The sequence below is a fragment of the Gadus chalcogrammus genome, chromosome 13 (genome assembly GCF_026213295.1).
Source record: "Gadus chalcogrammus isolate NIFS_2021 chromosome 13, NIFS_Gcha_1.0, whole genome shotgun sequence".
Taxonomy (NCBI): Eukaryota; Metazoa; Chordata; class Actinopteri; order Gadiformes; family Gadidae; genus Gadus; species Gadus chalcogrammus.
Window position 1 is genome coordinate 13,288,821 of NC_079424.1, and position 25,526 is coordinate 13,314,346.

At 44.2% G+C, this 25,526-nt stretch overlaps 1 protein-coding gene across 1 annotated transcript in view; it reads right to left on the reverse strand.

Annotated features, from left to right (window-relative positions):
- Positions 1–25,526, reverse strand: part of LOC130401910 (cadherin-22-like) — a 138,776-nt gene that overhangs the window by 62,392 nt on the left and 50,858 nt on the right. Inside the window, exon 2 of the mRNA XM_056605936.1 lies at positions 7,495–8,811. Coding sequence (XP_056461911.1) covers positions 7,495–7,764 — 270 coding nt within the window. The 5' untranslated portion in view covers positions 7,765–8,811. The remainder of the gene's footprint in view (positions 1–7,494; positions 8,812–25,526) is intronic.

Genomic DNA, 25,526 nt, shown 5'->3' on the forward strand with positions numbered 1-25,526 from the left:
CATGCACACACGCACACACACACACGTTTGTGCAGAATGTCGTGACCTGAAAACAAGACGTTAAGCAGTCCAAACCTTTTCTGGGTCTTTTTTTCTTTCAAAATAAACATGCTGACTTTAATATTGCTGACAAACGTGAACATTTGGTGAAAGGGTATGCCCCCTTATATATGAAAGGTCGATGCATTAATGCTCACTAGTAATCTGGATATCTTAAGTTAACAAATAAAATAATAGACCTCATAAAGATCTGCCAACAGGGTGTGATGGGTTTTGATTGACGCTCTGCTTCTCTCTTGTGGGGAAAATGGCCAACTGGTTTGGAGTTTGTGAGTGAGAGTGTGTCTGGGAAGAATGTGAGGCTGTTTCTCTGCTTGATGAAAATGATGGCTGTTTCACTCTCACCTGGAGTCCGCTTGCTCCCTCTGATCCCATTTTTGTAAGGTCAATTATAAATGGACTTACATTTGGTTGGGTTCAGTGCTTTAAATGTGTAGCCCCTCATTGGACGGATACTAACCTTTTCTACCTACTAGGGAGGTAACTATAGCTCCCTTGTGTAAGAGGGGAATCGTTGAAAAGGCTAAATTAGACTCAGTGGTGACAGTGTGGCATGTAGTTCAGCATATTATACAAGGGCATTCAATGCGTTTCAATGCTTTATTCATCATATATATATATATATATATCTGTATATATATACATGAATATAGATATATAGTGTTACAAGACCTAATACAAGAAGTGGTGGAAACCTATTAATTGTGTGGTACTGACAAGAGCTGTTGGCAATTTCTATTGGGTTTCTTCAACATCTCTTCCATATCTTTGATCCAGCTTGCTGGTTCCTGGCAAGGTCATATGTCTTTAAATATAACAGAATCGTACCAGATGTACCCACTGGTACAGTTCGCAACACAGAGAGATCTTCAACACTTCATTCCATTCTCTGTGAGCTCTGTTGCCATGCATTATATAACAACTACACAAGCATTCAAGTATGCAAGGGGTGACACGAGGCCTCTTCAGTGGTTGACCTTTAAAACGTGTCAATGGTTTGCACTGGAACAGAATGAAGCATCTGCACAATGTTGACGGTGCCAATTATAGAGACAACGACACGTACATACAGGGACACAGTAAACGAAATACCAAAATGATGGAAATTGTGCGAACATTTATTTTACGTCTCAGAGTGTAGGTGTTGTTGTTGTTGCTGTTCACCACATGGGGTAGTGAGCAGAAATGGAGACCAATAAGAATGTGCTGAAAAAACCACAGGGTGCTTCATAGATGCATTTTTTTCGAGCTGATTTTTCTTTTAGTGGAGCATGCAGCACACTACTTGGCGTCTTAGTATATGCTGATCCTTTTTAGTGTTAGAGCTCATAGGTAGCCTCAACTACCACGTTTAGCTTAAGCATTACATGTATTTACGTCTCACCCACTACTCATTGGGTGACCCCTAAACCAGGCTACAAAGACACATGCACATAGTTGATGAGGTCCACTCACATTTCCAGCCTACCTCACTGTAAGCACCATTGTGTTTCATCAGCTCCCAGCAAATGTGAGAAACCCTATTTTCCTTACATGATGATGACTGATAAAGAGAGACATCCTTTTTCTCCCTAGTTCTGTGTATATTTCTAACCTCTGCCTAGGTCTCAAACAGGAGGAGGGGGGATTGATCCTCCTTAAGGCGGTGGAAGCGGCCCGTATCCCCCCTCTGATGTGTTAAAGTGTTAACAAGGTGGCTCTATCAGAGAGAGAGAGAGAGAGAGAGAGAGAGAGAGAGAGAGAGAGAGAGAGAGAGAGAGAGAGAGAGAGAGAGAGAGAGAGAGAGAGAGAGAGGTTGCAGGGACGGAGACGCGGCAGGGGGAGCGCGGTGCCGAGCAGTAGTGAGACTTCACACCGAGATGGGCAGCCATGGAAATGGAAGCAGAAGAGACAGATGTCAAATGGTCGAGAAGTGAAACGAGAGAGTGCCAGCAGGGCAGTGAGAGCCAACTTAGAGGCTCGAGAAAAAAAGGAAACGTATAGGACTAGATATGGGGACACAAAAAAAATACATTTAGTACAGAAAGTAAAGTCAGAAAAGTAGAAAAATGAAAGAAATGGGTGCATGGGGAAAGAAGAAGAAGGGAACAACAATGCAAATGCAAAAGGAGGATGAAGAGAAGGCATTGAGTGTGTGAGTTAAGAACATGACTAAAATAACCCGGCACCGCAACCTGGATTGCCTTTCATCTCCCCAAGAGGAAATGCGGTTGGCTGAAACACCATGTCGGACAGCCTCGTCGCATCCTCTCTCCCCCGCCGAAACCGCTCTGTGCCCATTCGCAGACTGCAGCGTGACGTCACACCTAATAGACCTACATCTACATCGCCTATAGAAGGAGGAAGCATGACTGGGTGGCTGTTTCTGGGGGGTGTGATGTGACACTGTTGCACACTCATGCGGGAGCATGCAGACCTGCTGACGTGTGCAGGCGTGTACACGAAGGCATTCACTTTCAAAGTGCCATGAGGATGACTCATGCTTGCCCGCACACACACACAAACACACACACACACAGACACTCATTACGCTATTTAGAATATAATGTCTGGTTGCTGCAACAACATATGCAACCTCCCTTTGAATCTTCATGATATACTGCAGTCAATATATTATTCACAGTAAAGCCTTTACATGCTGCATCTCAGAGCAGCTATAATCAACCCAGAAGTATCATATTTAGCATTAAGTTTCATCATTGAGACACATAAAGATACGGCATCATTATCGTAAGCCATAGAGGCTGGGTTTCCTGCCATCAAAACCCTGTTGTGACAGTCGGGATGTGAGTGCAATAAACAGAAGCATGGGTACGCCTTGAAAAGAATCAACGCAGCTGTTTCCTCAATGAATTTCAACATAGAATGAGGACATCCATCTGTCCTAGAACACATTCATTCAGGTCTGAAAGGTGGAATAATACAGCGACAGGAAAAAAAGAAAAAACACAGAGGTGCACAAACCTACGACACAATGTAGACTCTGTCAATCTCCGGAGATTCTCCACACACGTGTACACACAGATGCATACCCACAAGCTCTCACACACACACACACACACACACACACACACACACACACACACACACACACACACACACACACACACACACACACACACACACACACACACACACACACACACACACACAACCAAAACAAAGCACATTCAGAGAGTACAAAGTAGCAACACAACAGGAGCCTTTTGTCTGGAGTTCTGCCATGCAAGAAAAAAAGACCAAAACTGTATAAATAGCAGATTACCACCCCTTGGTCTTAAAGGAAAAACACAGGCTTCAACACTTTGATATTGTTAAGATGTTCCTATTGTCCATGTATAATGCCTAACAGGTCCTCTGTTGTGTAATAATTTGTTATATCACAACATTTATGTGTGTTCTGCATTTACAGAACATTCTTAGCCGTTCTTCTATTCCTAGTACTCAAATAATAAAAGGAAAATACTAAAACTTGGCCGTGTTGTCCACATACAAGATAAGAATAACAAGGGAGAACTGGTTTGTATTGGCTACGACGGGAATTACATGCATAGAAACTAGGGATGCACCGATCCGCTTTTTTCACCTCCGATACCGATACCGATATCTGAGGTTTAGTATCGGCCGATACCGATCCGATACCGATATAGAAAAACAGCGCGAAATTATGGCTACAATCTAAGTTTCATTGAGGGGAAAAGACTGGGATCATGAGACTTGAATTTTTGAGTTGCTTTATAAGGTTTGTGGTATTAAAGCTAGAAGGTTTAGTACCACCCCTCGGGACATTTACTTTGCATGTGTTGCATGTAGCCGTGGAGCTTGCTGGCTTAGGTAAAGTGAAATAGCTCCAGATAGAAGATCCTTTTGCTTGCTCCATTTTGCAATCACTGTAGGCTCCGCACGGCGTGTTGCTTGTTTATGACGTCACTCACAGCACACAGCATAGAAACTGAATAGATCAGCCAATAGATAGATAGATACACTTTTATTAATCCCGTGAGAACATTTTCGTGGGAAATTCAATTATCAAAGCAGCAAGGTAGTAGGAATAGGATTCAAGTATGTACATAAACGTAAAAAAAAAAAAAAAAATGTTTTTTTTTTTTAAAATATGGATCGGCCCATTTGTCACCGATACCCGATCTAGAAATTTCTTCAATATCGGTACCGATACTGATACAAATATCGGATCGGTGCATCCCTAAAAACAGATACCGATTTTTTTGGGCAAGATTAAGGGCAGCCCTGCACCCTATTTTCTGTGAAAACGTTATCACAATCAAATATCCTCAAAATTCACTGTCAAAATTCAGGCGCTGATTATCGTGAGCCCCTCAGTTAACTTTGGTGATTGTGATTGACATGTGTGCTGTATTACATGTGTGGCAACCCAACTCAATGTGTGAAGAGAATCAATAAACATCTGCTGACGGGATAGAGTGTGGCGCAGCGTGTGAACATGGCAGGTGAATTACAAAGTGTATTTATAGGATGATACCGGTCTGGGTAGGTAACGGAGGATTTAGTGAGGCATGGAGAGACGGTTTCCATGGCTTAATCACGCTTTTCTTTAATTTTTCACTGCAGTAAAGTGAGTTTTATAATGTTAAGATGGCCATCACTTTTAAATGCCTTGATAAAAGGAATCACAATGTACATATTATTTTTCAGCAAAAAATGCATATCCATAGTTAGCTCAAGGGAGCATCATCAATTACAAGATGAAAAAATAAAATACATAAATTCACCCAAAAGTAAATCAATAATTTCACTGCCTCCATAATAGATAATATTGGTTGATTCACGGTTGTCTTGTCATTTGAAGAAATAAAAAGGCTGGGGGCCATGCTGTCTATCTCCACAATTTACCAGAGTTCAATGACATGTGGATAAACCTGTTTGCATCTCAGAAAGAATGCGGTCCAAGAAGCCCTCTATACATTTGGTGAGCAGAGGTATAACATTGTTATTTTTGCTCTGGCCCCCAACTTCAGCCCTACCTGCCACTGAGAACGAATATAGTCATTCTGGGTAAGGCTGGAAAGAAATAAAACACACGACTTTCACAGGTATAGTTAGGCGAGTGAAAAATCATGATAATGTACCACCTTACACATATTGGAAAATAACCTCTAGAATAAAGTTATAAAACATTTTATAACAGTGTGACCATGTTTCAGCCTGCAATATTGCTATGAGTAGAAAAACGTAACTGCCACTTAGGCGAGTACATTCATTTTTATGTAATCTATTTTCCCTAGTCCATATGCAATCATTTACAGCCTTCCATATAAGTACAGGGTGGAAATATTCCAACATTATTTGAGCTGTCCTACGAAGCCCATAAGGATTCATTAGGGTAAATGTAGTGAACCAAACAGCTAGCTCATTGCTCTGTGAGTGACCATGTTAGGGCTAAATCATATTTCATTAGCAGAGTAATGGCGGCCCGTGTGTGGCTGACAGGCTTGGCAAGTTTGCTGAGTTGAGGCAAAATATTAATCTGAAAGTAGCTTGTTGTAAACGACGAAGCCGGTAGGGAGGCTCAACGGCTGTATTTAATCCTCTATTGCTCTAATTAAAGTCTTAATATCAGCAGTCCAGCGGTGGCAGGGCAAACACGCGCACATGCACACGCTCACACATGCACACGTACAGACACACACAAACAAATACGCACGAGCGTTCACACACATACATGGACGTACATGCATACACACAAAAACACGCATATGCACACATAAACGCACAAACACGCGTACTGAGACACATGCTTTAGCACATTTAAATACAATTCCAAGAAGCTCAGATGATAATATGGGCTACCAATAGTTTTGAAAGTGATATTCCCTACCCTTTTCCAAACACAAACACACACCAACATACACACTAAGACGCACAAACACATTCAGAAAAACAGAACCCCCCTTATGCCATTCTAGTGTTTCCCATTCACCCTCTCCTGTAATGAATCCCCTATTAACACCCCAGCTCTGACAACCCATCTGTGTTTCACTAGCCGCTCTCCCCCGTAATCCCTCCCATTCACCCTTCTCTACGTTCATCCTCGTCCTATCAAATCCATTCATTTTCCACTGTTTTCATTTCTCATTGACCTCCCCTTCCCCTTCCTCTGAAACTCTGCATCTGTGTGGGACACGGGGGCCGCCTGAGGTCCAGCAGCAGACGTAGACCTGACCCATAAGCAAATGGAATGGAGGGGGGGTGTCATGACAACCCTTGTTAACCTAGGAGTGCCCTCTAAGATGTGTCCCATCCCCCCCCTCCCCCCCCCTCGGAAAATAAGAAAAGGAAAACCTGCCATGGGAAAATTCAGCCATGGTTTTTTGTCTTAATTTGACGCTCACTTACGCTGTAGCGAAAATATGTTCTACCATGCTGGGACCCATGTGTGCTCAACAGTTTGTAGTTTAAGTTGGCCGCATCTCCTAATGAAAATAATAGGAAATGATGTGCATGAATGATGCGTGACTCATGCTTGATCACCCCCCCCCCCCCCCCTGCTGTCGTCATGGATACAGTCCAACTGTCTCAGTCCGATACCCTCCACCCTCCGTCACAACGCGACTTAGCCAATTGAATCATACATGCTGTCCACTTCCATCAACCCACTGAGGTTCATTTGGAGACCGGCTGATGGATTAGATGTGAGTGTGCAGAGCCAAGAGAGGTCAAAAGTACCTCCAACTGTAAACATGTAGGCGGTCTGTGGGATTGCAGCACGATCGGATTAGAAGTCTCTTCATTATGGACAATCGCATTCAAAATATGTCATGAAATGCCCACTCTCTCCGTTTTTGTTAAGCTCTGGTGGCAGAAGCTTTGTGAAAGTATGATTTTGCTCAGGGGGCCAAACAGCCAAGTTTGATTCAATCCATCATACTGCACAATATTTGTATGGTGTTCTTCCCCAACATTCCACTCATCTTTCAGGTTAAATGAATGAAAGTAGGCTTTTAAAAGCAAACACCACAGTCACAGCTGCAAAGGGAAATGAATCAAATCGTTGTTCTTTGTAGAGGCTTCACCCTTTAAAGTTTCCAACTTTCATTACGTGCTGACACTCCATCTTTAAAAAGGATAAGCATGTCTGTGGATCCAAGGAATCAATATTAACAAACCTCTAAGCAGAAGGCCGTGAGCAAACATTCAATTCACATCTTTTTTTTCAAACACTTCATCCATCTTTGATTTATATTTGTTTGGTCGTTTTAAAACGCACATCCCTGAATTAAAATAGGCAAATGCGTGCCGACACAGCTTTAACCATACTTTGAGATTACCAGTTATCATTTCATAACCAATTAAGATGACTGATTATCCGCCTGCATCACCAGCCTTGGTTTGTTTGTCATTGTAATGAATTCCACCGAAAGACGAAAAAGAAGAAGAAACGAAAATGCATCGTACCTTCCCCACATAGAGTGGCTCTGTGCCCGTGTACTCCTCCACCACGAAGAACTGGTTCCACACCCATCCTCTCTTCACCCGCTCATGGGACATGAGCTGGTCCTCCTCGCTACCGCCATCCCCTCCAACGCCTTCGACTCCACCTCCTCCTCCTCCTCCACCCGATCTACTAGTCCTTGCAGTTTTCTTACAACACCCAAAGTTACAGCACCCCAGAAGACTCAGTGCCCATAACGCCAACCAGGTGCTCACTTTCCAGCATGGCGCCATTTTAGGCGGGAAATTACAAAAGGGGGAAAAAACGGAGCAAATGCGTTGCCAGGTTCTTCTTAGCTCTACATGTGACGCTGGGATGAATTGGAAAAAAAAACACAGTAATAACGCTGTTATTAAACAGAACGGCGTAGCTCCTCTTGGGTGGTGAGATCTTAAATCAAAAGTTGGTTTCTGTAACAATGGGGGGTAGGGGGGGAGGGGGGAGGGATGAGCTTAATCCGCGAGGTTCCGGAGCATTCCAAAGTCTTAAGTGGGGGTGTCCGTAGGGTTGAGACGGTGGGGCAGAGTCACCGAGCCGCCTGAGCCCTGTGGATTCTGCACGGTTCCAGAGGTAGCGTCTCCAAAGCTGTCTCTGGAGTCATGCTGATCTGTTCACAGTGCCTCCCGCCGCCATAATAAGCCTCATAATAAGGAAACTTAAAAAAACAAAACGAAAGCACAGGAAAGTCACTTCGAGTTCACTTGCTTTTTCCTTTTGCTTCCTGACATGGATAAAAAAAAAAAAACACAGGAAAAACAACAAGAATAAATCAAACAAACAGCCGGAAAAAAGTAAAGAAGGAAGAAGAATCCAATTACACTGTTTACAGTTTATACAAGAAATGTAGTAATGGGAACCGCACTAGAATTCAACTGTTGTGATAATGACAAAAAACTGCTGCAGTGTTCGACATGTCTGCTCTCCACATCTTGTATTCAGTTGCTCAACAACAGTGATCTCCGATCCGTGATTGGTAGCGTCGGTTGGGTGGGTAGAAAATGTTATGGCGTGTTAAAGCCAAGCTTCTCTGTGGAGGAGGCCGCTCTGTTCGGTGTGACGGCAGAGCAACCTCTTCTGGTGGAGGATACTTGAGGTAATTAAAGGAAAGCTGATTTTCTCCTTGGCCACACAGAATTTGATTGATCACCGTGAGTGTCGTGGATTGATCTCCGAGGCGATCTATGGCGTCCCTTCACTGGAGCACGGCATGCGGGCGGAGGGATCCTGTTTGAAGACCGGCTGGATGTGTTAAGACATTGGACCGTCAAGGACGAGGAATTCTGGAAGAAAGAAGAAAAACGTATAATAAATGACATTGTCCAATTAACATGTCCTAATGGGGAAAAACACACTTCAAATTCTGAAGGCGTGTTGGTTATGTTTGTCAAGTCTTTTTGAAAATGTGTCTAATTTGGCTGCTGTTGATCATGTCTGTTGGTTGGATTGGGCTCGTTGAAGTCCTCTAGTAATGCTAACACGATGCTAATAATATGTGTATCTTATAATCCTCTGCTACACCAACACTTTGTAATGTGGTAATTGGCAGCCTTCTTTATTTTAAGTATTTGACATACAGACAATCTTGTATGTTTTTTGGTATCATTATTATCTACGTGGAGGGGATTGAGTGGGAGGGAAAACCTAAAGATGGTCATAGTGAAGAGAATGACAGAGAGAGAGAGAGAGAGAGAGAGAGAGAGAGAGAAAAGAAAGATAGAGAGAAGGAGAGAGAGAGAGAGAGAGAGAGAGAGAGAGAGAGAGAGGGAGAGGGAGAGGGAGAGGGGGAGAGGGAGAGGGAGAGGGAGAGGGAGAGGGAGAGGGAGAGGGAGAGGGAGAGAGAGAGAGAGAGAGAGAGAAATCCATGGTCATCATCATCACCAGGTCCTAAGGAGCGGGTGTCTACCTTGTGATGTGTCGGCAGACCGGCCCTAACTCTGGCCGGCTGATTAATTGCATGAGGGAGCACTAATTGTATAAAAACATGAATCAATTAATTCCAACCAACGAGGTAACAACACGCCCCACCACCCACTAACCCTCTAATAGTTCGAACAAACACTGGCTAGTGCGGCAGAGGAGAGACGATTGGCACACCATCAAGTGCACACAGCAGATAGCAGATAGAAAGTGAGAGAGCAGGGAGAGAGCACAACAGTGGAGGAGGGTATTTCAATAAAGCCCAGACAGAAAAAAGGGGGGAAGACAGGGAACAGCAGGCAACAGTACAAAAACATAAATCTGGGAAATAATGATAGAACGGCGGGCTAGCAAGGCACCAAGAGAGGGCTTTATGTTGCTACCTGACAATACCAATGACTGCAATAAGTCTCTGTAGCAAGCCTTCAGATAGCATAACAATAACATATCCCCCTGCCAAAATCCTATGAGGGAGATGGAGCACTGGAAAGTTTTCTGAGGGAAAGCTTGTGGGCCAGACATAGTTCGGCGTGTTCTGCCTGGCAGGGGGGGGGACTTATAACCCCCGCTAGCCCATCCCCCCCTCCTCATGCCCCTTTGCCTGTGGGAGATGGAAGTGTCCAGAAATAGTTTCTCCTCAGACTAAGTGGACAAGCCGATGACTGTGGTCTGTGGTCTGGAGCTATAGCTGAACCCTTTTGGTACGGACACGCATGGACATTGGCGGAGAGGCAACCTGTTGTAAGAGTTATTTTATAACAACTTTGTGTCAAATCCGAAGGAATGCATGCAAACAGCCATGGAGCGACAGAGTCAACATGCATGCACATGAACAGGATAGCACTACAGATACAATGAGACATACCAAGTCATAAATAAATCAAAGAGAGTGAAAGGGAGGAGACCAAATGTTTGCCTGAAAGTTATTTGCCCCCTTCCATTCTCTGTCCTTGTATTGCTTCCTACCACACTTCGTTCCTCTCTGCCCTACTCCATCCCTCCCAAAACCCCCACCTATAATCCTCCACGTCCCTACCTCCAACCCCTACCTCCATCTCTCCTCCTCTCTCCCATCCCTACCTCCATCCCTACCTCCATTCCTCCTCCTCCCTCCCATCCCTACCTCCATCCACCCCTCCCTCCCTCACTACATCTCTCCTCCTCTTGCCCATCCCCACCTCCACCCCCTACCTCCATCTCTCCTTCTCTCTCCCATCCCTACCTCCATCCACCCCTCCCTCCCTCCCTACATCTCTCCTCCTCCCTCTCCATCACTACCTCCACCCCCTACCTCCATCTCTCCTTCTCTCTCCCATCCCTACCTCCACCCCTCCCTCCCTCCCTCCATCTCTCCTCTTCCCTCTCCATCCCTACCTCCACCCCTCCCTCCCTCCCTCCATCTCTCCTCTTCCCTCTCCATCCCTACCTCCACCCCCCCCTCCCTCCCTCCATCTCTCCTCTTCCCTCTCCATCCCTACCTCCACCCCTCCCTCCCTCCCTCCATCTCTCCTCTTCCCTCTCCATCCCTACCTCCACCCCTCCCTCCCTCCCTCCGTCTCTCCTCCTCCCTCTCCATCCCTACCTCCACCCCTCCCTCCCTCCCTCCCTCCGTCTCTCCTCCTCCCTCCCATCCATCCATCCCTTCCGCCCTCCCTCCCTCCCTGACTGCCTCCCTCCCGTCCTCCCTCCATCCCTCATTGACTCCTTGTTTTCCGAGGAGCGTACACCCTGTGGCATCTGGTGGTTTTGTGTTGTTTTTAACAGCCATTAGCCAAGAGGGGAGAACCAGAGGAGTGGGGCATGAAGCGACTTGGCTCAGAGAAGCGAATCATCGATGGATGAGAGAGTGAATGCCTGTGATTGTGAGGGGTTATGACACGGATGACATTTCACAAAGTAGAAAAAAAAATGGGGAGAGGAGGCGGAGGACTCGCAGGCTATTTCCCCTCAGTTCACTCACATGTCACCGGTCGACATCTCTGTGTTGGAAGCGGGGAATATAGTGCAATGATGGGATTGGAAAGGACACACAATTTGATTTTGTCATTTATTTCCATTTGAAATAGAAATTGGTTATAAAATGTTATTGTTACATTACAAACAGATCTGTAATAAAAAAATGCATAAAGATTTAAAGATACAAATTGTAAAGACCGTTTTAAATTGTTGTGTTTTGAATCAATTTGACAGTGATTCAAAATTGCATTTTAATTGATGTTGGTTTTTTTTCTGGTTGTTTCCAATTAAATGTGTGCATGCTATAGAGAGACGACTTCAAAGATAAAAACAAATGTTGTTTATTCCGCTCAGCCTCAAAGGCAAACAACACTGGGAGGAAGAAATGAATTATTTTTGCCTATCATAACTTTCCTTTGCGTTCTCACTGTAGACCCCTTTACAAGTGTACCAGCTGTTTGCATACGCTTAATTAATATCAATTTGTATCAAACATTTTTCGTTTTTTGTTTTTTCTCGAACAGGATTCATGAACAGCTCCAAAGTTGCTTGGCAAACTGAACCATTTGCTGTACACACCAACTGCTTGGCATTTAGAAAACAAAATCTGTGCTGTGAATCTGCTCCTCCTCCTCAGCTCTGTCTGTTCCGTACGAGAATTTCATTAAGTGTGCAGACATTTACTCATAATTAGGTCTAAAAGTAGGGGACTCTAATGAGTTGGAGAGACGGATAGGGGCGGTGGATGGGGGGGTTGAGCTCGAGAGCGAGGGGAAGTCTAGTTTCGCTTTCAGCCCTGAGTTGACTGCAACGGCGTTGGAGTCAGAAGGCAACGCTCGCCGAGGCAAAATTTATAGCATGTCAATTAATGACCTTCCCTTCGCAGCACTTGCCAGCATAACATGCCATCCGATGATGCAAACTCGGCCGACTGTCTCGTTATGCCAATTGGGCTCCCTGTATCCAACTACTTATCTCTCCCTCCTCACTCCCTGTCTCCCTCCCTCCCTCTCTCTGTCTCTACTCCACGCATCCCCTTTATTCTATCATTCTCCCAAATATGTTGTTCTTATTTCCTCTGTGTACTCCCTCCCTCCCTTCCTCCCAACCTCCCTCCCTCCCCCTCTCTCCGCCTCCCTCCCTGCTCCTCCTCTCCAAGCACGGAGAGCTACGGGCGAGTGCAGTGTTCCGTGCCCTATTAGAGGCTTGGATTGATTCTGTAACATGGCTGCAGTGTCTCCTCGGCGGGGCCGGGCCGGGCCCGGAGAAGGCTCTCTGACAGCCAGCTGTGGGCAGACAACAGCCAAGCAAGACTGATCACTACAACACTGAAGGGTGCTAGGGGCCGAGGCCAGGGGCCTGCCTGACACTCCCCCCCCCCCCCCCCCCCCCCCCCCCCCCCCCCCCTGCCCCCAAACCCCTGGGCGGGCCCATTCTCCTCCCTGTCTCTCTTCCACCCACTCATGACTGGCAGAGCAGAACAAAATGAGTCATAACTTGGGTGTTTATATGTGTGTACGCAAAACCAAAGCACGTATGCTTATGAAGGTGCAGAAGTCGTTTTAATTCTAAAATGTAAACTTTGATGAATTTGTTAACATTACAGAGTTTTGTATTGGTTCCTTCCGATAGAGGCGCAGCCTTTTAAATAAAGCCATAAAAAGAAACCCAGATCATTGTTGTCAGATGAATGTTTGTCTGTGTGGGTGAAAGGAACACATTGCAACAAGGTAGAGTGCAGCATCATAAATAATAGGCCATGCACAACAAAAGACAGAATGTCTGGTGCGTGATAAGTCCAAAAGCTTGATTGTAACCACTGCGGCAGCAATCAATAAACAAGGAACAAAAATGAACAAAATCTGCAGGAAATAATATATTTTTAATAATAGTCGTTGTTTATTTATCTCTTCAAATTTCGCTACAAGCTATACATTTTTTTTTATAATTGTCGTATTATAAGTTTGCGTTTTCATAAGTAGTGAATGCACTGATACAATGCACTAAGTCCATGCACATTTTCTGCTCTGTTTGTGACCATACAAAAGTATTGAATTGTAAGCTAAGTTGACACCTTTTCTGCAATTACTATTCTTCCACAAAATAATATTGTGAAAATCTTTTCTATCACTGTTGCTTATGCCTTTGTCTCTTCAAAAAGGCAGTATCAAGTCCTTAAATAGGACTTGATAGATAGATGTAGACACACATTATGTTCATCAGCCATCTCTGGCCCCTATCATTCCCATTCTCTCTCTCTTTCACTTCCCCTCTACCTTTTTCCTCCTCTCTCAATGCAGCAGCTGCATTGTTTACCCCCCACTGTCCTCTCCCTCCTTTTCTCCCCATGTCTGTAAATGCGTTCTTCCCTTTTGTTCTTCTTTTGTCAAATGTCTTTCTTTGCCTCCATCATGCTGCCTATACACCTTTTCCATCAGCCCTTGCACCTTTCCCATCAGTGGTTGCAGCGTGTGTCCTTTTGGCCACTCTATCACACTCCCCTATTTCTTCTTTCTGGCTCACTGTCACTTTTTTTATATTTGTACTTTTCCCGTTCCCCTCCAATCCCTCTGCACACCCTGTCTACTTGACAATCCTTGCATGACTTCGTCAGTGCCCTTTCCCTGCTTGTACTGTCCTCCTTTTTCCATATGTATATATAAATCGGTATCTCTTTTCAACTCCTTTATCGTACCAAGTCCTCTCTTCTGCGTCACCATCTCCCATGGTCTCTCAACACCAATATATTTTCAGTTAGCCTCGCTGCGTACATCAAAATGAAAGACAAAGCGCTATTTAAATGCTGTATCTCTAGCTCTTTATTTCTTAGTGGCAAGGACGGTACACGGGCAAATGTACAAACACAAAGACATGCATATACAAACGAAGGGGAATACATAAAATTACTTTACCTACAGTGCAACTGCTGAGCTGGAATCCCAGGACCCTTTGTCTTCTATAGCTTTCTCCCTTTCTCCCTATCTCTCTCTGCCTCTAATAATGTTGTGTATCTGGGACAGCAGTCCAAGCACAAGGGATAATGACTGCAAGTTAACCATATATATTTGTATAGCAGGAGGTTAACAGGCGGTGACTGCATCTATCTCACAGCGGGTATATTTATGTGTCTGAGACTCTGTAAGACAAACGCACACACATACACGAGCAACGTATGCTGGGACATGAACACATTAATTGCACACACACACACACACACACACACACACACACACACACACACACACACACACACACACACACACACACACACACACACACACACACACACACACACACACACACACACATCCAATGTTTGCTTAGCCAAACACAAACAACACATTTATTGCACAGAAACCAGCACACACCCACACAAACACACACACACGCACACGCACACCCACACGCACTGGATATGATCTCCCTATCGGATGGATGGATGGAAGCTGCCATCAAAGCAGGGCCCAGAAGGAGTTCAGGCGGTCTGCTTAGTGGAGTGAACCCGACACCACAGTCCAATCCCTTCTGCCATGCTTATTAAACGGCCTATTTTGTCATCTTCAATCCCAATTTGTCACAGTTGCTCGGCTACACGGTTACCGTGTCACAGAAAGGCCAGAAAAAGGAGGGATGAGCAGAACCTGAAGCAAAACAAAGCACACACAAAATGTATGTGGGTTAGTGTTTGTGTGTGTGTCTTTAGTTGTTTCTTCATTGTAGAGCAGTGGAGTTTTAATGGACCTGCCCGCTGGACTGACTGAAAAAAGACACTACGCGGAGTACAGTAGATTTACTCTGAGGAAAATAAATTGTATTGGGGGAGGAATACAGCAAGTCAAGTGAAGGTTTAGTGTGGAAAAACAGACGAATAATTCCCTCTCAGGCATCTGCACAAACTGCGGGTTTGCATTCCTAATGTTCAACGCTTACCATACAACAGTGAATGCGATAATGGACGTCTGTCACATCATTTAAAACCAGACCAAGGGCCGCCTTGGTTCGGCATGTCACCAAAAGTATTTTTGTTTTGACGTACATCGCAGGCCAGAGCAATAAGTATTCCTCTCCGCCTGTCCATCCGAATCGTGACTGACCATTCTGACAACGATACAAACATGCTTAACATTGCCAACAATCTTTAGTCGCAGCTCATTGTCATGTAGAGAGGCTTGCGGATTTATGATCCCTCACGCTGACCGAATCCAATGAGGGGGGCTCTCTCTGGCTAGTGCTACCCTTCAGGGCAAATCACTGATGGCCAACAGCATGGGTGAAAGCGGGATTCAACTAAATGTTGTGTGTGTGTGAATAACTTATTCAATACAAAGGGTTGAAAACTCACTATGATAGTTCATTATTGATTGGTTAATTGATTATACAATCAATCAATGAGTCTACAAAATGTCATAAATGAACCCTGTCAGAACTGACCCAAAACAAGCGATTTTCTTATATTAGCTCGCTTGGTCCGCTGAGTTTCCAAACACTTGATGAATCCGTTTTTTAAATGATGTATACATTTTCTGTACATCGACTCATTGTTTAAGCAGCCGTAAGACACAGACATGCAATAAACCCAGATTTGTGTTCCAACCCTGTTTAATTAACATCTGAAACAAATCCTCATCTCAAGAGCTTCCACGCGTCTTGCCACTATTGTCCAAAACATAGATTCCGGGCGTCCCGGCTCTCGTCGTCTGATCCTCCACTCCTAACCTCCAGACGATTAGTCAGCATGCTCTGTGCCATTTGACTGAATGAATCCCCCTCCTAGTTTCCCGAGGAAGCCAGGCTCTCCACCAACAAGTTCTTGCCAGGCGTCCAGCACTCCCAGCAGCGAGCTGGACTGAGCTTGTAATTGTCTGTGCCTGTCACTCGCTGAACCCGCTTGCCTTTGTGAATCCAAGACCTCTGAGTCGTATGTTGGCAACGTCAAGCCGATGCAGCGGAGACGTGGCAGCGGGAAACAGAAAAATAAATACAATCTGCATCGACGCAGCGAATCATCCGGAAAATGGGTGCTGCCTTGCATTAGTTTGCCCTGTTGGCGTATGCTTGGTAATGAGAGGTGACATATTGTCAGTGGCTTGCTAAAGCCGCTCTCCTAATTACGCTAATTGCAGCTTTTTCCGCCCCCGTCTCTCTTGTTTTCTTCCCTTTACTCTCAGCCGATGTTTTCCCCTTGCAGCAAAATCCCCATCCCTCTTGCAATTGCTGCTGTGCTTCCATTTCTATCTTTGTATTGTTATTTTGATTGTAAATACAATCTAAGTACAAACAGACAGAGTAGTCGACTACATTGTCAAATCACGGCACCCCTAACTGAGAGCATCATTCCTTTCCTGATGTGTTGTCTCTTTCACTTTCATTGAGATGCTTCTCTCTGTCAATCAGGCATGCTACCTCCAGACCTAGACCACGGTCAGTCGGCCATCATGCTCTGCTTCTGTGCTAGGCAAACGTATAGACCCGCCATGCCTTGTCTACAAGCGTAGCAGAAGCACGCACACCCCTGCTCTGCCAGCTACACAATTACTAAATCACTCATCTCACGGGTGGCTGGTGCGCTACATCCCCAGCTCTAGCCAAAGAGAGGGATGGAAAGAAGAGTGTAAGAGAGAGGGCAGGAGGGGTGGGCAATACAAAGGAGATAGAAAAGGGATAGAGAGGTGGGTAAGGGTAAACCACTGAGAATGATTGATGAGATAGATGGAAGGATGAATCGAGAGACTAAAGGTTGAATACGGACGACTAACAAGAGAGCTAGCATCTAGAGGGAAATACCACAATGTGTGTGTGTATGTGTGTGTTCTCACTTTAAGCAATTTGTAATAAAGTGTGTGTGCGCACATGAGTTTCCGTGCTTGTGGGTGAGTGAGCCTGTGAGACCACGTTCGTATGCTAAGGAGAGGCGCTGACGGCGGTGATTGACAGCGGTCAGTAGGGTGCAGCATGGTGCCCAGGACGGCGGTGAGGCCCCGCTACTTGTCAGCACACTACTCTGATGTGGCCCCTACGCTGCGGGCATGCTCCACTTAAGGGGCCCCGGCTCGTAAAAACCCAGAGCCAACTGTGATTTTGCCACGATTGCAGCCAACCCAAACACACTCGTTCGGGCATTGGCGGGGGATGGAGCCGGCATAATGATAGACAAGCCCAGTGCTGTGCAGGAAGTCAACCGTCTGGTTTCCTGGCTGGCTCCACAGCAGGAAGGAGGAGGAGGAGGAGGAGAAGGAGGAGGGTGAGATGAATCATTACTAGAGATTCACATCAGGTTATCTGAATTTTTAAACTGCTGCAGCGGAACACAACGTTTGCGGTGTTTTAGCCCGAGGTTAACTTGGCACAGACCAATGGAAACATCTGCCTGCAAACGGCTCTGTTCCACCACGGGCAGGTCTGCAGTGTGAGCCGCTTAAGAGGTGAGTCACAGTATGTGACGTACGGATACTTTGAGGAGATTTGTCAAGAGCTTGGTGCGTGTAATTGTGTCATTTGTGTTTTTCTTTTTTTGTGCATTACTGTTAATGCAGAACTTCCTTTCAGTGCGTTCGACAACACAGGGAATGGAGAACTATATGTTCAGGGGCCTAATTCTCTCTGTCATGACTTTCTAATCGCTAAAGCAGGATAGGAGGATGTGCCAAAACAATAAATAATCGGCAACGACAAACAATCGCAAAAGCAATTACGCAGCATGATGCTTGTGAAAGCAGAAGCAGCAGGTCCAGAGTGGCTGAAAGAGGACCATTTAAGTATTTGGGTGAGAAGTGATGCTCCCATGGCAACTATCGCCCTGGCCATCCTATGATGTAAAATTAGGGAATAATCAGTCACCCAAGGGACTTGGGTGGCAACACCTCGGCACAGCTGACCCTTGGAGACCTTTATAATTATTTAAGAGTCAGCCATTTGTTCGTCATGCTGAAGCAATTGTGGGGACCGGACAACTTGCTGCTTTGGGGCCAAGAGGTGTCCGCCCTGCTGCCAGCAGTTTTGACTCTAAAGTTTTTATTTCACAGTTGGGACAATTTAAAAGGGAACCAGTGCGGAAAGAATAAAACTAGAAAAAGGGAAAAAGAAGAAGGGTCTGTGCGAGAGGTCTAATACGAGTACATGGTAGTAAGAGATCGCTTAATTAAGGTTCTTGAAGCGGTTCATGTACTGGATACGCCTGGAGAAACACTGTTCAGTGGAGGCATTAAACCTTTTGAGTATGCAATTATACAGATATGCATGTGTATGTGTGTATATATATAAATAAATATATATATGCATGGAAATACACAAACAACATTTTCCTTTTATATTTTATTCATAATTCCATTTTTTCTATCAATTTTTTTTATCTCCAATCACAGAGCTCGGTTTGTGTTGATAATTCTGATTCACTCCCTGCGACTGTAATGTATTCCGGGGCCAATAAACATTTCATGAGAACTTCAGACAGCACTCGCATCTATGTTTATTTCACCCCTTTCCCCCCCCCCCCCGTACACCAAAAAAAACAAGAGTAGGAGGAAGCCGAGAGCAAATATGTACCGTGCAGCAGCAAGGCAAACACCGGCGGGCCACAAGGTCCCTGACACACACTCACACACGCGAAGCCGCCGCCGCCGCAGCCAGGAGAATATCATCCTCATCATCTTCTCCACCCTCAGCCTCCGCCAGCCACTCCTGATGGTGCCCCTCTCTCAGTCAACGCCACGCTCAACAGGATAAACAACACTTGCCGCGAAAACACACATACACACACATGCACGCGAAGAAGGCGTCTGCGCTCATGCATGTGAAGTGTGAGTGTCGAGTGTCGTATCGCTCGACATGTTTTTCAACTGATTCTTTTTATTTGTCTCAATCATTGATTATATCTCCATTTATTCATTGTTTTGGACCTAAAAGACAAAAAATAATAATTATTGTTTTATACAATCCAGCCTATTTCGTCATGGCTCAGACTTGGATGGTTTCACCTCGCTCCTCCTCCACCTCCCACTTAGCCAACCACACTTCCAGCCCCATCCCATTCACCCCAGCCCATTCACCCGTCTACGCCATACCCGTTACTCTTCTGTCGCAGTGGAGTTCATTTTCCCTGCGTCAGCCCCCACAGCTGGAGAAGCCTTTGCAGGGGCCCTGCTATACATCGCCGTGGCGGCTGTGTGTGGTGCGAGGCATCGGACCGTGAGATTCCCATTAGAGCACCGTGGTCAGGCCGGGCCATGCCCGACAGGGTGTCGCTCTGCTCAATATAACCACCAGATCTCTTTAATAATGCATGCTGGCGTGCACGCGCGTGTGTGTGTGTGTGTGTGTGTGTGTGTGTGTGTGTGTGTGTGTGTGTGTGTGTGTGTGTGTGTGTGTGTGTGTGTGTGTGTGTGTGTGTGTGTGTGTGTGTGTGTGTGTGTGTGTGTGTGTGTGTGTGTGTGTGTGTGTGTGTGTGTGTGTGTGTGTGTGTGTGTGCATGTCTGCAGCTCCAGAAATGCATGCGGAAAGACGGAGGACAAGGTAGTGATTTTCTTCGTGTGTGTGATTATTTGTGTGTGTTTGCAATTCTGATAAATTGTATGCAAGTTGAAGTGACAATTTGATTTTAAGTGCAAATAACATACATATTATTTAGTAGTTGCTACAACAATACTCCCCACACACATATACACACACAAACACAGGCACACACACACATACAGTTTTCATGGTGAACTTAAACAGGTGATCCACTTTTCTTTTCTGGAAACGGTTCAATGTGGAAGAAAGATGTAACCGTTTTGGAACACTTCAGTGCAAGGTGATATTACGACTATACCAATCAATGTCCGAGGAAATTATTCATCACACTTTGATCTGAATGGTACTTAACATAGAACTAGGCACTTCTAAAAACATTTATCAAAGACATCGTTCATATGCAATATAGTTGTTGCTCCCGAAATGGAATTTAAAAGTGTATGGATAATAAATAAAATGTATTAAAGAGGCAAGTGACCCATTCCAAAAGGGCTGCACAGACCAGACCACTGTGAGGGCTGTGGTCTTGGATTAAGCCATACGTGGATATGTTTTGCTTTTCTGTGTTATATCAATTATGATAAATCATAGTTGGTATCCAGTTCTACTCAGCTTAATATAGCACACAAGCCATGCGGTCTTCAGCAAATTTGGCGCTTTTTGATTACATTTTGAATACTTGAGTAAGTGGGTTTTAAATATTGTTATCAATAAAATAAAATCCTATAAATTATACATTCTACAAATTAGTATAATTTTATAACTCAAGTTAATGTTACATAGGATCTCCATAGCCATTAATGTAATTTTAAAGTCTTTTTTTTTATGATTTTGGACTTCCAACAGATATCTACGCTGTGAATAACAACTATCCAATGCAAGGAAACTAAGATGCAATCATAGGTAAGGCTTCTGTATGTCAAGCGGTCTAAATGACTATACTTAATATAAGTGGAAATAAAATGCACTAGCCTGACATCACCAGCCCCGATCGCAAATGCCTATTAGTCTGGAACCTCTCATATCATTTTGGATTCCCAAGAGATATTATCAACGGGCAAACGCCAAAACCCCTCTGGCATTTTTTTTTTTTTCAATTGGCTTGACCTACTATAACCAATCAGAGAAACTAAACTTGTGACACATCAGCGACCGCCATCTGGGTTGTTTAAGAAAATGCCTCAGAGGCGCTGCTATAAGCACTCTGTACAATCCTCGCATTCAACCTGCTTCATCTTAGGAAAGCGTGATTGGCCCGATCGCAGTCGACGTCTGCTGGAAATCGGTCTCAGCGGTTGGTGGGCCGGATGCATATGCCGACGCCAATAAAAAAATGAAATTATTTTGGTTTCTGGGAGTAAATGCACATCTCAAGTGTTTTCTATTTTTTTTCTGTATAAGGTTTAAGATCTTCTGTGTTTAGGGGAAGTGGGCAATATGAACGGTTAGGACCACATGCAGGGTAGGAGGCGCCCACTGTGAATATAGAGCATATGGAATCAACCAGTAACAGGTTTCCCATAATAGCCACTTTAGAGAACACACCTGCTCATCATCTCAGAGGGAGCTTTACCCAGATCCATAGTCGGCTGATCATTCAGCATTTTCAGCAACATACACACACACATACACACACACGGCGCATGAATGTCGTCACATACTATCTAGGGGCACTGTCATCATCAATATTGCCCAAACCTTCTCAGATTGAAAAAAAGAAAAACACCATCTCCTGTAACCCGTTTTATTCTCTCATTTTTATTTACTTTCATACTTTTTATTACGTCTTCGGATACCCACAAGATCCTTAGAGAGAGGAGGTAAGACCTATTCTCTCTGTATACAAACAGACCACCTCCAGAGGAAAACATTGATCACCAGGCCAAACTGTGCTCTGACGGAAAAGGGTTATTAATGCGCCCATTTGTTCGCGAGGCCAACTGTCTTCTGGGTCAAGCTGAACCGTGGTTGACAGTTTATGGCGCGCGGAGCCATGGAAAACGAATGGTCCTAAGCATCAGATACAAGCGATTATGCACTCTATAGCGGAAAGCGGCAAAACAAACAGGATGACATAAAGTGAAGCAGTACACGTGGTTTATATTCCCGGAGTCAAATGCTGCTTGCTGGCATTGGGGTAACGGTGGTGCGCTAAAGGTCTGACAAAATTACGATCTTTTCTAAACAAATGAATCATGCAGTCATTTGATGGTCATGTGTCATGAATGGCTAGCATGATCTATAGATATATGTTTTCTTTAATGGAGCACTCAGTACTCAAATACTCGCAATAATAAAAGCAAAATGTTTACTCCCACAGGAAGTAACACCACGGATGTCCTTCAGTTTATTTGGATTTAAATAAATCCCATTCAATGTCATGTTTGGGACATTTTTTGCCTTTATTTTTCCCAGTGACACAATGGGAAACTTTATGGTAGAACCCAGACATATTTTCTATGTCAGCCAAGTGTCCCTGGGTGATTGACAGACTCATTACCCTTTTCCCATTATGATATTGCATAATCAATCTATTCATTGTATTCTCCTCAAGGCAGGATGGAAAAAAGGCAATCTTTTACATGAAAATGACCAGGCAACGAGAGGGATGATCCAAATGAAATAGGAGAGGGACAGAGATAGAGACAGAGAGAGAGAGACAGAGAAGGACAGAGACAGAGACTGAGAGAGAGAGAGAGAGAGAGAGAGAGAGAGAGAGAGAGAGAGAGAGAGAGAGAGAGAGAGAGAGAGAGAGAGAGAGAGAGATGGATTTCAATTTGTGGCTGAGCCAGGAGGGGAGTTTTCCGAGTGATTGATCAATATCAATGTCAAGAACAGCGTTAAGAGGCTTTTCCAATTTGTCCGTTCTAAACGGACTACCTCAGAACAATATAATGGTAATATTAGAAAGTATAAAATTGACACATTACTGGGGAGTACCCAGTAATGGTATCATCTCTTTTTTCTCAAACTATGTTTTTCCACTTACTCTATTATCAAGGAAAAAATTGGACCAGGACACCAAATAGGAAGGGGAATTATGAAGTTATGAAGTACAATAGTGATATCTGCCAATCATGGGTACCCTACATGACACACAAAAAGGACACGGAGGCAGCATAGCTTCCAAAATGTTATTCAAGGTGAACTCTCAGATAGAGCCAGACCATTATCGGCATGAACAGCACTTTCAGCTCTGGTAACTTATAATGTTAATTAAAAAATGATACAAGACGTTTTAGACCAACCGATTAATCTGATAATCGTAATAATAATTGATCAATTAAAATAAGAACAAACATGACTTGAATATAGGACACCTAATACATAGAATATACAAGAGCTGAACGGGGGGAAGACACTGCCACATGCCTGTACTGCGCTCCAATACTGAGACTAAATCATACCGTAGATCTTGAAAGCCTGGTTCACTTCCTGCAGATGTTGTGCGATCGAAACGCAATTTGAGGAGAATGACTTCTTAGCATTGTGATTGCTATCATTAAGGTGAAGTTATAGCCATCATTGTACCCATCAACAGAGTGAATGGACATCCCCAGGTCAATCAGAATCACAGCTTGTGGCCAGAGAGGTGGACCGTCGCGTTGTTCTGCAGTTGTTTTCCTTGCGGACCAGGCTGGATCCAGAAGAGCCCTTCGAGGCAGTCTGAAATAAACTACTAGAGTGGAGTGAAACTCTACAGATGAATTATAAAGGCAGAAGTGCCTGCCACGTTTGATTAATTAATTGTCGAGGCTGCACTTTTAGCTTGGCTCTCCCGAGGAGCGTTTAACAGTGTCAACTGTTCGCTTTTGCTGATGTGATGTGCTGATAGCTTGTTGTTGCTACGTTCCTTCATTGTTCTTTTTGCAGCCACACTGAGTTCACATGTATAATTCTGGCTTTTACTCATTGAAAATAACATCAGTGAGCAGCAAAAATATGTATGATTTGTTATTGTTAAATTGTCTAAGATTTGACATTTCCAAATTTTCCAGTGAGTGTGACCTTTTAAGTAATGCCCTTTGAGGTAAAGATCTTGTTTTAAAATTGCCAACGGGATTTCTTCAGTAAAGGGGTCATCATCCAATATGAGTTTAATGTGTATCAGGTCTCACCTAGCTTGGAGACCAGAAAAGATGAACTCACCACATCTTAATAACATTGCCTATGTACTGCCCTAAGCAACTACATTAACAATAAATGGATGACTGACTGAGAAAAACACAAAGTGCTTAGAGCTCCTGCATCTTTTACATGGCAGTGTGTAGAAGACGAATCAAAAGGTATCATTAAGGAACTCATTAACTCAACCAACCTCACTTTTCTAGTTACACAGGGCAAACTGGGAATACTAACAAATGGTTCCCGGGTTTAACAGAGGGGGAACCCATGTCGCATGAATCCAATCAAAACTCAACTATACTGACTCACTATCTCTCTTTATTAGCAAAGTCAAATTAACTTTTATTTTACGATAAATATCAGAACACTTGATTCACATGCATATACACACATATATCCTAGATTTTTTTAGTGAAGTCAATAAATATAAGTACATATATATGTAAGTACACCACTTGTTGTTGACTCTGGTCAACAACAAGTGGGCAAAAAACAATTTCTTTGCACCAGCAAAACAAGCTGTGTGTTATCGTGCTGTGATTTAATCCCAAAGTGAAAGTGAATGCACCTTATATTCCCAGGATGCATTGTTCCCCAGGGCCATCTTCCCCCAAAAACCACTTCCCTCCCAAACACTTCCCCAGGCTCCCCGCTGTGGTTAAACCTTTAAAAAAAGGTTGAAATTCTCAAGCAACAACAACCCTCTTCGTCCAATGATGTGGGCACTCGGTGGCCCACCTCCAACATTGGATTTGTCAGTTTGGCATTGGTGACTGCGGCCTCTGGGTATCCTCTGTGATCGACTACAGAAGATGCTGTCAGTGGGTTCTGTTGTTTTAAGAAGAGATCCGTTAAAGTGCTAATGAGCTTCTTTTTTTTTTTTTTATGCTTTCTAAAATAGCCTAACCAATACATTATGAATGACTGCAATGGGTTATTGCCATGTGTTCAAACAGGATTAGATTATGACCGTGGTTCTCTTCACGAGACTTGGCGGGCAGGATAAAGGGATTGAACTGTCTATTAAGTACCGTCATTAATATCTTATTGAATCTATTTGACATCAAACGCCTGGCAACATTAGTTACATTTCTTTCAGCCTCAGTTCAGCTCCAAAGACAGTGACGCAAAATGGATACCCTCAAATTGCTCGATGGAGAGACGCTCCCAATGAGGAGAGACGGACAGGGTGTGGGGGAAAAACTAAGAGAGATAGAGGGAGAAAAAAGCGACCGAAAGAGCCTGAGGGACAGAGAATAAGAGAGAGTAGAAAGAGAGAGCGCTCACTCTGTACTCACAGTATCAAAAGAAAGGAGAAAGAGTTACAAGCATTGGAAATGTCTACACAGGGAAGACCATATATACATAGACCACAGCCTACCCCCTTGTCAAGCAGAGGACAATGACAGTGTGCATCTGTGTCGGCTTTCAAGCGACAACCCTTTTATTCATTTTTCATAATTACAGCACAAATATTCCGCCCTCTTGC